Genomic DNA, 12279 nt, shown 5'->3' on the forward strand with positions numbered 1-12279 from the left:
CAGTGGAGAACATCTGTCCAAAGAACAAACAAAAGTTGCAGCAAAAAGCAATAAAATTACAAACTAAACTAAAACCAAACCACAGAGAAAAGATGAGAGAAGATGACCAGAAATTTAAAAGCTTTCACTGCACAGGCAAGTATCAACTTCATAGTTGCATTTTGACTAAAAATCCTTGTGCCCTGCTAAGCAACACAAGAGATAGAGCTGGCTTTTAATTTACATAAAATGAACTAGTTAGAGCTAATCCTGTTTTCTAAGCCATGAGAGAAAAGTTCAGGTCAAGGCACACAAAGCTACATCGCGAGCTGATCAAACCCTGCCCTATACCTCAGTGCCTTAACTCCCTGGGGGACGTGTTGTAGATGGGAACAGCCTTAGATGGCCTTACCTGACGCTGCAGGCTGTGCTTCAGCCATGTGTGCTGCAATCATGCTAAGACTTATATGAGCAGTACTTGAATATTGCATGAAGCAAAAAATGCTCATATATCACACAATATTCTAAGCTTTTATGCCTTCAAATTCTGGATGTATTGTGCAGTAACTACTCTGTACAGCCCAAACACAAAGAAGCCCTCTGACATATCCAAACACCTATAAACAAACACTCCCCTCTCATGAAGTCTATAGCAAATATCCTGAGCAATTTAACTGCTTTATTCAGAAACATCCTGGCTGTATTTCCCTTAAATTTTTGGTACCAATTTCTTTAAACCCAACAAATGACACTCTTTACCTTGACTAGCAGGATTTTATAAATGCTCACAGGATAACAGTCACTGTTAAGCTGCGTTTCTCTGTTCTGGAGACAAAGTGACTATGTCAAAATGGTGTATTAATATTTTTGCCATTAAGGAGCAAAGCTTTAAACAGGCTATAAACATCTTTCATTCTTATGTTTCCAACCTACAACGCCCTATATCACATTCTTTCCTGTCAAGAAGTTTTAAAAAGCTTTGGCATTCATTTTCAAGATTTGCAGTTCCATAAGCTATTTCTGCTGAAATTTCCTTCCCATGTAAAAATCTATTTAAGTTTCCCTCCTGGTCCACCCTAGCCATGATACCTTCTCCCTTGTTTCACAAACCTTTGTTTCACAGTTTATCTCCCCTACCATGATCCATTTTCACCTCCAAGTTTCCTGAAACAATCTGATCTCAGCCATTCACCCAGACTATCAAGTGTCAGACAGGTTCTAAGACTCTATTCATGCAAAAGCTGAGTACTAATAGTTTAAAAACAAAAAACCACCTCTTTATCTTACCTATCTGCACAGGCATTACATTTCACCATACTCAGAACAGCTCCCATCAGGAAGAACATCAGAATGGGGTCCAGCAGAATATACTGGGACAAAGTAATACAGCCCGTATCTGCAGACAGACACAGATGTCAGAAATGGGACTGCCAATTAAAAATTGTCATATAAAACAGAGTAACTTGGCTTTTGGAAGCCTCTCTCATTAAGCACAGTATCCTGCAAGGTATCTCATGATAATCCGGAAATGAAACCCTCTGAACAATTAACCAGTTCAATTCTGCTGTAGCAGGAACACCTACCAAAAATAAGGATGCAAGCTGTGAGTAATGCTGCTGGCAGCGACTTGGACAGTTCCAGCACTGTGAGGTAGGCGAAGGGAACCAGGCAGGAGCCAAGGAACGCACAGAACTGCGAGAGAAGAAGATGATGGGAGAAGTTATACCCCTCCCCAAGGTGAACACAAACACACACAAACTCTTTCCCTTCCTTCATGCTATATACCTACCAATTACAGGGGGTGCTGCAGTTACTGAATTGACTGAGATCATCAGAAAAAGATGAATGATCAAAGATATATCATTCAGAGAACAACAGCTGCTTACTCTGCTCTGTCTCTAGAGGTGTCAGTAACAATAGCCATTCTCTTTCTAGACCGCACCAGGTATCCATAAAAACATGTCAAGTAGACACATTACACATCCATCACACTCAACTCATTTTAACAAGATATTACCATATGAAATCTAAGAATAGAATATATTGTATCTTACATCTTTAGCAGACCAACATCACCTCCTCTTCTCAAATGAGAGTGAGGGTAGTTGGAGGAGGAAGAACAAATCAACACAAAAGAAAGTAGCATCACAATAAAATTCTCCCTCTTTAGCACTTCTCCCACTTTAGACTCGGGGAAACATAGAACTACGAATTGCTGGAGACTTGGAAAGTAAACCAAGAAAATACACCTTCCCGTTTTCATCCTTCTTTCTAGGCACCAGCAACTGGCAACTTTCTTCTTTTGACTTATCTGCTGCCAGGTTTATGGCTCTATCTCTTTGTAGCTAACAGCAGAGCCATGGTTTCAGGTAGAATACCACTGAATAGTAATTCCTCCCATCAGCTCATTCAGCTCAGCATCAGTGGCGGTGGCAGCAAATGATCCTGGCTTTCTTGAAATCCTTGGCTCTCAGCCAGCAGGGACTCCAGCAGAACAGCCAGCCACGACAGGGTAAGCAGAAGCCCAAGCTCAGCAACAATCCCTTTGTAGGACAGGCAATATACCCCTCCCACTCGGGAGTCTAGTCCCTCTGATTAGCAGCAAGAGATTCCCTCAAGAATCACCTCTCTTCTTCACCTGGCCTCTCACAGCCAGACATCAGGACTTATTCACAATACAACCACCAACACTTTTCTAAGGAGCTTAGAGACAAGGCACAAGGCTAGAGAGACCTCTGACCTAATCCACTAAAGCTGCTCTTAAGACATAATACTCTTACTGAAAAGCACAGGAGAGCTAAAAAGCTTGATACTAGCCTGTAACGCCTTACCCCTCTCATTCCCATGTAGTTGTGCTGCTCATATCTGTCCCCTGGCTTTTGGAATGGAAATGTGCCATCATATCCACTAAGGTAGCCAGCAAGTCCAATCAGCATCTGAAAAGGAAAAAAAAAGTGGAAAAAATGGTCAGGGAAATCACACTGGAGGGAGAATCCAAGCCAGCAGCTGGTAAGATTTTGATACAAGGCCAGTCTGATTCACAGGATAACAACTTAATTCTGACACACCTCCGAACAACATCTTCTGTACAGAATTCATATGCATCCATATTGCCCTTACCTAAAAGCAACATCAGAAGGGATCATAAGGACTTTAGCTGACTATAAGTACATCTGCAGGCTCAAGAGAAGTAACCAACCACGGGATTTATCAGAGAGAATTCTGTCTCTGTAGATTCCCCCCTAGCTCCCTATTCCCACAGTTTAAGGAGGCTCAGACTGGAAGAAAGACAATCTGAGGTAGAAGTGATACATCAACATCACAACACAAAACTTCCTTTACTGCTACAACAAGTTCTTCCATTGCCAAATAGCAACTCAAGGCTCTCAAGGTCCTTTGTGGTAGGCATCTGATTTACACACAAGCTGTCAGAAACTGGTTGGTTCCTCTGATCTGTAAGCTCTGATTAGACACCCCCTCTAGACCACATAGGTCTCACATTCATTTTTTAACTTCCATCTGCTCAAGCCTTTCAAATACCCAACGGGCAACGCTGTTTTGCTTTCCCATGCTCAAAGCGTTTTCACAGAGAAGAAAAGCTGCAAGCTGAAACTCTGAATACAAAATGCAAATACCACGATGCCAACAACAGCTAGGAGAGGTATTGATGTTTACCACATCATTTGACCAGAAGGAAGGGAAGACTTGTGTCGGCCCATTCCCGTGACTTCTGAAACACAACGGCAGAGCAGTTTACCTTCCCCAGAGGAGGATGGACATCAAAGAAGAAGGTCCGATTAATGTAGTAACTTCCCATCTTCCCAAAATGGGTTTCATCCCAACTGGAAAAGATAAACACAAAGCACAACCTACTACAACGCTGAGGATGGTAAAGATCCAGGAAGGTGTTTTTCCTCATGTTTTTTATCTTACAAGGGGTTATTGCCAGGCAGTCTACATGGGACAATTCATTCCAGGTCCCCGCACCTCGGGGACCCCCAACCCGCCACCCCAGCACGCTGTCCCCTCACTACCCCACCGTCCGTGCCCGTGGAGCCGTGCAGGGCGCTCTGTGGCCGCCAGACCCCGCCGCCAGCCCGGGCACCGCTCCGCACCGGCCGCGCCCGTACCAGACGTGCGGCGGCTCCGGCAGGCGGTGGAAGCGGGAGGCGAAGCTGAGGAGGGTGACGAGGGCCAGCGCTGCCCGCGACCCCGCCGGGGCGGCCGGCGGCCGAGCCTCGGGCGGAGCGGGAGCGGGGGAGGCGGCTCGCGGGGAGGGCCCCGGCGGCCGGCGGCAGCCCCGGGAGCGCAGTGGGCCCGGCCCGGCCCGGCCGCCCCCCGCCGGCGGCATGGCGGGGGCTCGGCGGGACGCAGCGGCAGGGCGGCCCCACGGCGGCACGGCAAATGGAGGCGGGCGGGGGCGCGGGGCACGCCGGGAGTTGTAGGCCTCGGGCCCGCAGCGATGAGCTCGGCGGCAGCCAAGGTACCGGGCCTCGGGGCGCGGGGACCGGCCCCGGCGCGATGGGGCGGCGGTTCTCGTCTCTTTCTCTTTCTCGTCTTTTCTGCAGAAATTCTGCACGTGGCTTCAGTTTCCTCAGTTTGATTCCCAGGGCTGTATTTTTGCCTTGGTAACTGCTGAGAGCCTGCCAGTCTCTCCAGCTGCCTTATTTATTCCGAACAAAAAGCTAGAGGCAGAAGCCAGGTTCCTAAATGCCTTCCTGACCTCAAAGCGTGTTGGTGAGTTCTGACACCAGGGCTGGAGCTGCAGCAGGGCCCGTGGGGACGCACATACAGCTGGCTGCAATTCAAAGGCTTGAACCTGCCTGGCTGTGTTTGTGTGTCCGGGGCACAGATCTGGGGGCATGGTCCTGTTCTCATTGGCTTTAGGAGATAAGCTTTCCCCCACCCCAGCTGAGTTAAAAGGGAAGGGCAAGAGGTGATTTTTATTTCCTGGAGCAGATTGCACGCAGTGACCATGGCATCAGAAAAGGTGAGAGATTGGGTGGGGTGAAAGCACCTGGGAGAGCTGCCTTGGTGCTGGCATTCAGGTGAAGGTGAGGTGTCTGTCCCCTTAGCGCTCATCTCGAACAGCAGGAGCTCCTCTCGTTTGGAAAGAGGTCTGGCCCTGCCCTCCTTGGCTGGAAAAGCTATTTTATGCCACTCAAATACCCAGTGCAGGTGCTTGGCAAAATCAGTGGGGAATTTGCTTCAAGAATCCATGACAGCATAGAAGTCAGCAGCATCTGGTAGGAGCAAAGAGGGAAACTTTGTAGGGGATAATTTTAAGATTGCTTGTGCGTTCTTGAAAACAGATAAAACTAATTAGAGAGCCAGCGTGAAAAACAGTGGCACTACCTGTACACCCAGAACAGGAACACTCGCTTCCAGAAAGGCACCCTCTCCTCCGGCAAAACTTGCTCTGCTGTATCTTAAACTTCCTGAAATGCACTGTCGTTCTTAAAATACTATTTTATTCCCACCATATAACTACTTTATCTTTCTCTTCTCAGCCGATACTTTATGGTTATTTCCGAAGTTCCTGTTCATGGAGAGTGAGAATTGGTAAGTTCCAGTTTTACTGCAGCATCCTCCCCTTCACTAACTGAATTAATTGGTCACTTATTAAGAAAGAGATCAGCAAACATGAACCTGGGACAGTGACATTGCATTTTCTCCACCTTCTCTAGAGTGGGAAGGAACACCACAGCGTACCTGGAGCTGGGGGAAGGGATAGGAGCAGACGGGAGGATTTCCACTTAGCAGAGAATTGAGAATATCTCCTGTAGCCATCTGACATTCAAGAGGCAGTGGGAAGTGGGAGGGGAGTACATGGTTTGTGCAAACTTCTCCCCAGCTTTCCGAACCAGAGGGCAGAAGCAGCAGCAGTTCCTTGCCTGTGGACAAGCCCTGCTTGACGCGGGCTTTGGAGGATCTTTCCCTTCACTTGGTATTTTTTGGAGATTTGTCTGTGCAGCTAGTTAGAGAGAATTACTCTTTTTGTAAAGCTAACGTGATGCAGATGGCTGTTTCTGTCACATTATTTAGTGGGATCCTACACTCTGTTTTACACACATACTGCATCAGACTGTGATCTGCCTTGATCCTGAGAGCTAAGCAGGGCTGGGAATTGACCCCGTTTAGACTGAGGCAGCCTGGAAAATGGTTTGGGAGGTGAATACAGGATCCCCTGCCCTGCCTAAGCCCCCGTCAGGAAAGGCTATGCTGCAAAGAGTGACAAAGCTTGTTTTGAATAATGCAGTGCTCTTGCCAAGACTGATCTTTAGTGCTTTGGTCCTTCATTTGCATTTGGTCTTTCACAGATCACTATCTTCTCATGGGATTCAGGCTGCCTTTCTTGAGGGATAGGGTCTTTTCTAGTTTTAAAGCCTTCTTTTTTCCCAAATGGAGATGGTAACATTCCCCTGAGGCCATTACCAGTGAAACTTGCCTCAGTGTGTCTTCTGAAGCTGTATACTCTGTTTTCCCTAGCACTGGCTCTGAAAGGGATTGCCTATGACCAGGTACCAGTGAACCTCCTGAAGGATGGGGGGCAGCAGGTAAGGATACAGCTACTGTTGGTCCCTCCAGGGGTGCTGAACTTGGGGATCATTAGGAGAATTGGGATCAGAACTAGAAAGTTCACAGGGAAAGTCACTGCATTCCACACTGCTTCTCTGCAATAGTTGCTTTCAAACAGTGTTCCCTGGCATGCAAGACAGAAGAAGGTGACTGCAGGAGACCAAAGGTTTTCTTCTCTGTCTTAAACATCGGTGACTGAATTTCATAAGGCTGAGGATCTTTTGCTCCTGCTTAGCATGATATAACCAAACATATCTAGCACGCAGACTTGAGAGAAGCTGCACTGTAACATAAGCACAGGCTTCACCTCACTCGGTACCAGAAGGGGTGTCCAAAAGATGCTAAATAATATAGCACGGTGCTGCAAAGGAGCTGCCAAAAGAAGGGGTGGGTTGCCAGAAGAGATGTCCACAGAAAACTTATTCAAAGGGGATGCAACTGGGAGTCGTGCCTAGCAGTACCACCAGCTTGATGTGCCAGTATAGGCTGAGATGGAGTTGGAGAACTAGAACGGTAATAGTAAAGCTGCTGTAGTACCATCCATCCTGAGCTTTGTATTGATGGTTTATAAAGAGGTAAGGCAGTCTGGCTCTGGAGGCAGTGATCCCTGAGCCCCAGCAAGAACTTGCTGTAGGCTAACAGTATAGTGTAATGTACTGTGAATATTAGTACTGAGGTAGAAGGAAAAGCCAGGTTAAAACAAGGAAAAAAAAAAGCTAACTGGGTTCTAGGGGAAGAAAAGAATAATAATTTCTGGTTGCAGTAATCTCAGGTTCATTTCTACAGTTTTCTGCTGAATTTAAAGCAGTGAATCCAATGCAGCAAGTACCAGCCTTGAAAATTGATGGCATCACCCTTTCTCAGTCGGTGAGTTAACAGCCACTTTCTTGCTAATCATTCACCCTAGCCTGCTACCCAGGCTAGAGGGGAAGGCTTTTCTTTGTGTCTTACCCCAGAGCTTTCATTTGTACATTACAAAACACACGGCATTTGTGATAAATAAAAGAATACCACTTGGGGGTAGAAATAGCATGTAGTCCCTACTGGGAAACTCCTATTTAAACTCAACTTGGCTTTGGTTCAAAATCCCACCTTTTACTGAACAGTTTGTAGTCTGGTTTAGAAGGCTGTGCTAGGGTTTGCATGAAATTATAGCAGGGCTAAATCAGAAGGTCCCAACAAAACATCCAAGGGGATATGCAGTTGCTTGGATTAGTAACAAACTCCATTCAAAAGCTGTTTTATTATGTTGGACCAGCTAGAAATTCCCCTTTCCTAGGTGTTCAGGATGCATACTTTTCCTCCGCTCCCCAATAACCTCCCCTTATCTCTTTGTTCATTGCAGCTAGCTATAATTCATTATTTAGAAGACACTCGTCCTAACCCCAGACTCCTGCCCCAAGATCCAAAGAAGAGAGCCCAAGTCAGAATGATCTCGGATCACATTGCCTCTGGCATTCAGCCACTCCAGGTATTGCCTTTTCATATCCATACCAATGAGAAAAACAGGATGGATTTCCAGGAGTCTGTACCTCTTCAAAGCTCAGTCTCTGCTACTGGCCAGTAGCGTGACAGACCTGAAGGCTGTGTGTTAGCAGATGAAATCTGTACTTAGCCTCTGCCTATTCTGTGAATGGCAACAGAATTTCATACAAAGAAAATCCCACAGCACCCCAGGGTTCTTTCCAGAAAGAACTGAACCCATATGGTTTCACTGCAGGGTCTACAATGTTTTAGGAAGAAGGAGTGACCCCAGGAGCACAGGCAAAAGGACACCCTGGCAGCTGCTGTTACAGAACAGACCCAGGAGAGAGAGCGAGCAGGGTGCATCGTCCACTGAGGGTGAGGTTAGGGCTGACTCAGCAGGCTGAGCTCAGGCAGGGCACTCAGGTTTGGCACCTCCTCATCCCTCCTCCCTGCCAACTGCAATCAGTCTAACCTGGAGATTGCTTACTTTCACAGAACTTGAAAGTCCTGAAACAAATGGGGGAAAGAAAAACGGAATGGGCTCAGAAGTGCATCGCGTCTGGCTTCCAAGGTGCATCCTGTCTCCAAAATGATCCACACTTTGAGTACCCTTCAAAACTCTGTGGGTCAGCATACAGAGGCCCTACTTTCTCCTCAACCAGAACAACAGATTGCCTTAGGCTCTTGTGCTGGGTGCTGCCCTGCTGGGAGACAAAACGCTCTTCCCACCCGGAGTCCCATGTCGAGGACTGCTAGCTCTCCAGGGTCTTGGAGGAAAAATGCTGTCCACAGTGTATTTCCACTGCTGTGCATGGAAGAGGGAAAGCTCGGGGCCATTCTCTACACTGCAGCAGTTGATTCACCCTGAAGCATGAGGGCTGACAGCACTTCTTCTTTTCACCCAGCTGCTCCCAAACTAGTGGCTTTTGCTTTGAAATTCTATCAACCAATATTGGTATGATTTTTTTCTGTATATAAAAGACATCTGATGGCAAACTCCCACAGAATTTAGCAAGTAGAAGAGTATTTCTTTACTTCCCAATGAGAAATATGGAGCTTTTTGTTTCCTCAGAACCCTTTTGCCCATATGCTAGAATGACAGGCCTATCTTCACTTCTAGATAGATACAAACTGACTGAATCTCTGTAATTTTTCTCCTTCCCACTCTCGCTTATCTCCACATTGTGCTCTTAGTATCTCAGCTGCATTGCCTGAAACAGCTGAAACCACCCTGGATACTAAAATACTGAAGGACACTAAAGACTCTCATAACTATGCTGTTGTAGGATTTCCGTTCTTCTAGATTCTGCCCCAAATTGCTCCTTTTTCATCCTCAGATCAGAGTTGAAATGCTCTTGTTCATAACTCCCAGTCTAAAAGGTCTTTGGGGTTCCCTCCAAATGAGTTTTAAATGCCTTACTCCAATGTACCCTCTCTTGACAGCACTGGAACAGGTTCTGCAGCAGACTGCTGGACGCTACTGTGTGGGAGATGAGGTAAGTACCTGAGAAAGTGTTGTGTATCACTGGAGAACTGGAAGCCCCAGCATATTACATAAACTAGGAAAGGGAATTAGCTGTGGAGAGACAGCACAACCACATCCTGTGTCTGAAGTTACATACTGTGCCTACACCACAGGAAAAACAGCTGCATGGATCCTACTTTGGCCATTACTGACTTGCAAATAGTTATAAAGATGTTTATTTGTTCCTGCCTATAACATACTCATAGCCAGATTTGCAGCTCTATCTAGGATCTGGGAACTGGCTGCCACTAGATGATGTGGGAACAGTTTAAATACCTTTCATCCTTAGCAGATTTGGAGTTCAAAGTGTCCTGTTGTAGGGACAAAGCTTGGCTCAAGAAACAGATTCATTTTTTAACTTTGTCCTGTGTGAGCTTTAACCAAGTTGTATAATTTTCCTGCTCTTTCTTCAATTTTATCATGGACAGATTTCAGAAAGAAATTGCATACAAGCTGTTCTGACCCTTTCCGAGCAAGAGACACTTAGGTCTTTTCAATTTAGCAGTCCTGTTTAGTGGGCAATCAGATAGTTCCTATAAAAGTCTGGCAGAAAAGGAAGGCTCCTGCAATATGCTGTGATGCAGAGGATTGTATAGCAGGAGCATTATGGAGCTCTTGATGGGCAAAGACTAGTTAATGAGATCCTAAGCTGAAAAATGTGTTCCTAAAAAGATGCCCAGAGTTTCATGACCTGGGGAATGGTGTGGGCATCGTTTGTGCAGATAGGCAGCTAGATGTATTATCCTCGAGTCGTCTTTTCAGAATGAATCCCTGAGCTTGTGTGCAAAAGCCCTATCATTCAGCTGGTCTTGATCTTGTTGGGAGTTTTTTGATGCTCCTGCAATGCAAGCGAAATTTACACATCTTTTCCCAGCCATGCAACACACACAACCCAGTCTCCTCCCTCTGCAGCTTGCCAGCAGACTTGTTTGCTCAGTGGTGGTTGCTATAGAAGCAGTGTGTGCTTGAGGTCATCATGATCAGCTGGTAAATACAAAGATCCCTAAAGGCTGGTAACTTCTTGTATTAGTAATTTCTGTAAGTTTCCTGTCCTTGTACTGTTGTAGTATTAATGCTCATTTAAATAATGGGATTATTGCAACAACTCCTCTCTACACAACAATTAATGAAATCTTATCAGATGCTACTGGCTGATAGCGTAATTACTCTGACCCCTTTTCTCTGTGCTCCATTTGCAGGTTTCCATGGCTGATCTGTGCTTGGTGCCTCAAGTTGCCAATGCTGAAAGGTAATTAATGCTAAGCTGTTAGCCTTAGGTACTCTTTAAGGGCACCTAATCTTGGAGATAAGGAGCTGGGCTGTCTTCTCAGAGGCCCCTGAAGGAAACCTGATCTAGGTCCTTAGAAAAGCTAAGGCTGCTTGCACCCCACATCCTCTCTCCCTCTGTGCCCTGTTTACTCTGCACGTGAGGTAGGGGGTAGGGGAGAGTAATCCGGCTATATTTGTTGAAAAGCCTAAACCTATGCAAGTAGTGGCTGCGTGATTCCCCTGCAAACCATAGTGCCTTCTTACCATAAGCTGAACACTATATAAAAACCTACTGAACTTGGAAGAAATAAGTAGCCTAACTTTCCTCTACCATTTATTTTTAAACCTACAGGAATTAATCTTTTCTCTTAAGGTAGATGCACCGCAGCCCATGAGATTCACCCACACTGGGCAGGCACAGCACACTGCTCTATCCTTCTGCTCAATGCTGCACTGGCTGGCTGACTGTGCCTCACAAATCCTCTTCCTTTTGCAGATTCAATGTGGATCTGGGTCCATATCCCACAATAACTAGAATAAACAAAGCCCTCCTGGAGTTAGAGGCATTCAAAGTAAGCCACCCATCCCGGCAACCAGACACTCCTGCGGAGCTGCGAGCTTGAAGCCCTTCTACCCATTAAATCAAGTAAGCTGGAATGGCAAAGGGAACAACAGCCACAGCTCGAGTAGGACTTGGTGCCAGCCAGAAGCCCTGTACTAATGTCTCACTGTCACTTTGATAGGAAGGAGGAGAGAGGGAAAGCCTTACTGCTGCAGAAGTAGCCTCGAGGAATTACAGAAGCTGTGCCTGTGCTGGAAAGCTTGCAGCTACTTCTGAGTATGTTTTTCTAACTTCTGTATGTCCATGAAACAGATTAAAGCAGAAATATCAGAATGTAATTATCAGAAGCCCTCTTTGTATAGCTTTGTACTGTGCTATGTAGCCATAGACATCTAAGGGACATTAAGTGAATTCCAGACTCCACACAGGGGCTTCTCCTTTCCACTGTCTACAGAAAGGACATAAAGGAACTGGCATACACAGTGCACTACTAATGCAGCAGGCCTCTTGTCCTTGCAGCTGCCTCAGAGCTATGGCACAATCCTCAGTGCCACGGATATAAACAGTAAGGGCTAATACCTGACAGCAGAGAGCTTATTCCTAACCCACGATGGGTCCCTCTAGTCTTGAGAGCCAACAGTCAGCAACTCTGTCACTCCCTGCAAGAGAATTACTACCTGGCACAACTGATTTGTACCTCTTCCATATATCCACAAGGAATCTTGCAGAATTAATAAAGGTCTGTCTAGAGCAAAGCAAAGCAGTTGTGCTGTAGTCAGCAAGACTACAGCTCACTCCCATATGTTGAAAATGATGGCATTCTTTTCCTTTTCCTATCCTTAGACACTGCTCTGGGCTTTCTCCTAGTTATCAGCTGCAAACTGTTTCCCAAGGGAAT

The 12279-nt window shown here is 46.1% G+C and overlaps 2 protein-coding genes across 8 annotated transcripts in view; one reads left to right on the forward strand and one right to left on the reverse strand.

The window, feature by feature from the left end:
- The window catches only part of POMT2 (protein O-mannosyltransferase 2), a gene marked incomplete at its 5' end in the record, with an annotated part of 26828 nt that extends 21971 nt beyond the window's left edge, over positions 1-4857 (reverse strand). For 2 of the 4 annotated variants that reach the window (XM_080592302.1, XM_080592301.1), the window contains 5 exons: positions 1267-1375; positions 1563-1671; positions 2811-2915; positions 3737-3821; positions 4110-4349. In XM_080592302.1, the coding sequence (XP_080448428.1) occupies positions 1267-1375; positions 1563-1671; positions 2811-2915; positions 3737-3821; positions 4110-4330 (629 nt within the window). Of the gene's footprint in view, positions 1-1266; positions 1376-1562; positions 1672-2810; positions 2916-3654; positions 3822-4109; positions 4350-4702 lie in introns of those variants that run through there. The other 2 variants (XM_080592303.1, XM_080592304.1) reach the window with 2 other exon arrangements.
- On the forward strand, positions 4368-11719 carry GSTZ1 (glutathione S-transferase zeta 1). 4 transcript variants are annotated; one of them, XM_080592336.1, is made up of 10 exons: positions 4368-4462; positions 5490-5541; positions 6469-6536; positions 7345-7425; positions 7904-8029; positions 8521-8596; positions 9469-9521; positions 10750-10799; positions 11316-11465; positions 11563-11719. In XM_080592336.1, the coding sequence occupies exons 1-9, from the start codon at positions 4442-4444 to the stop codon at positions 11440-11442; spliced, it is 654 nt and encodes a 217-aa protein (XP_080448462.1). In that variant the 5' UTR covers positions 4368-4441; the 3' UTR covers positions 11443-11465; positions 11563-11719. The 4 variants fall into 4 exon arrangements, with proteins under 4 accessions (XP_080448462.1, XP_080448465.1, XP_080448463.1 ...); XM_080592339.1 differs by lacking the exon at positions 4368-4462 and adding an exon at positions 4539-4716; XM_080592337.1 differs by lacking the exon at positions 4368-4462 and adding an exon at positions 4829-4969.
- The last annotated feature ends 560 nt before the right edge of the window (positions 11720-12279 follow it).

The sequence above is a fragment of the Anser brachyrhynchus genome (assembly GCF_964034855.1).
Source record: "Anser brachyrhynchus genome assembly, chromosome: 5".
In the NCBI taxonomy this organism is placed as follows: Eukaryota; Metazoa; Chordata; class Aves; order Anseriformes; family Anatidae; genus Anser; species Anser brachyrhynchus.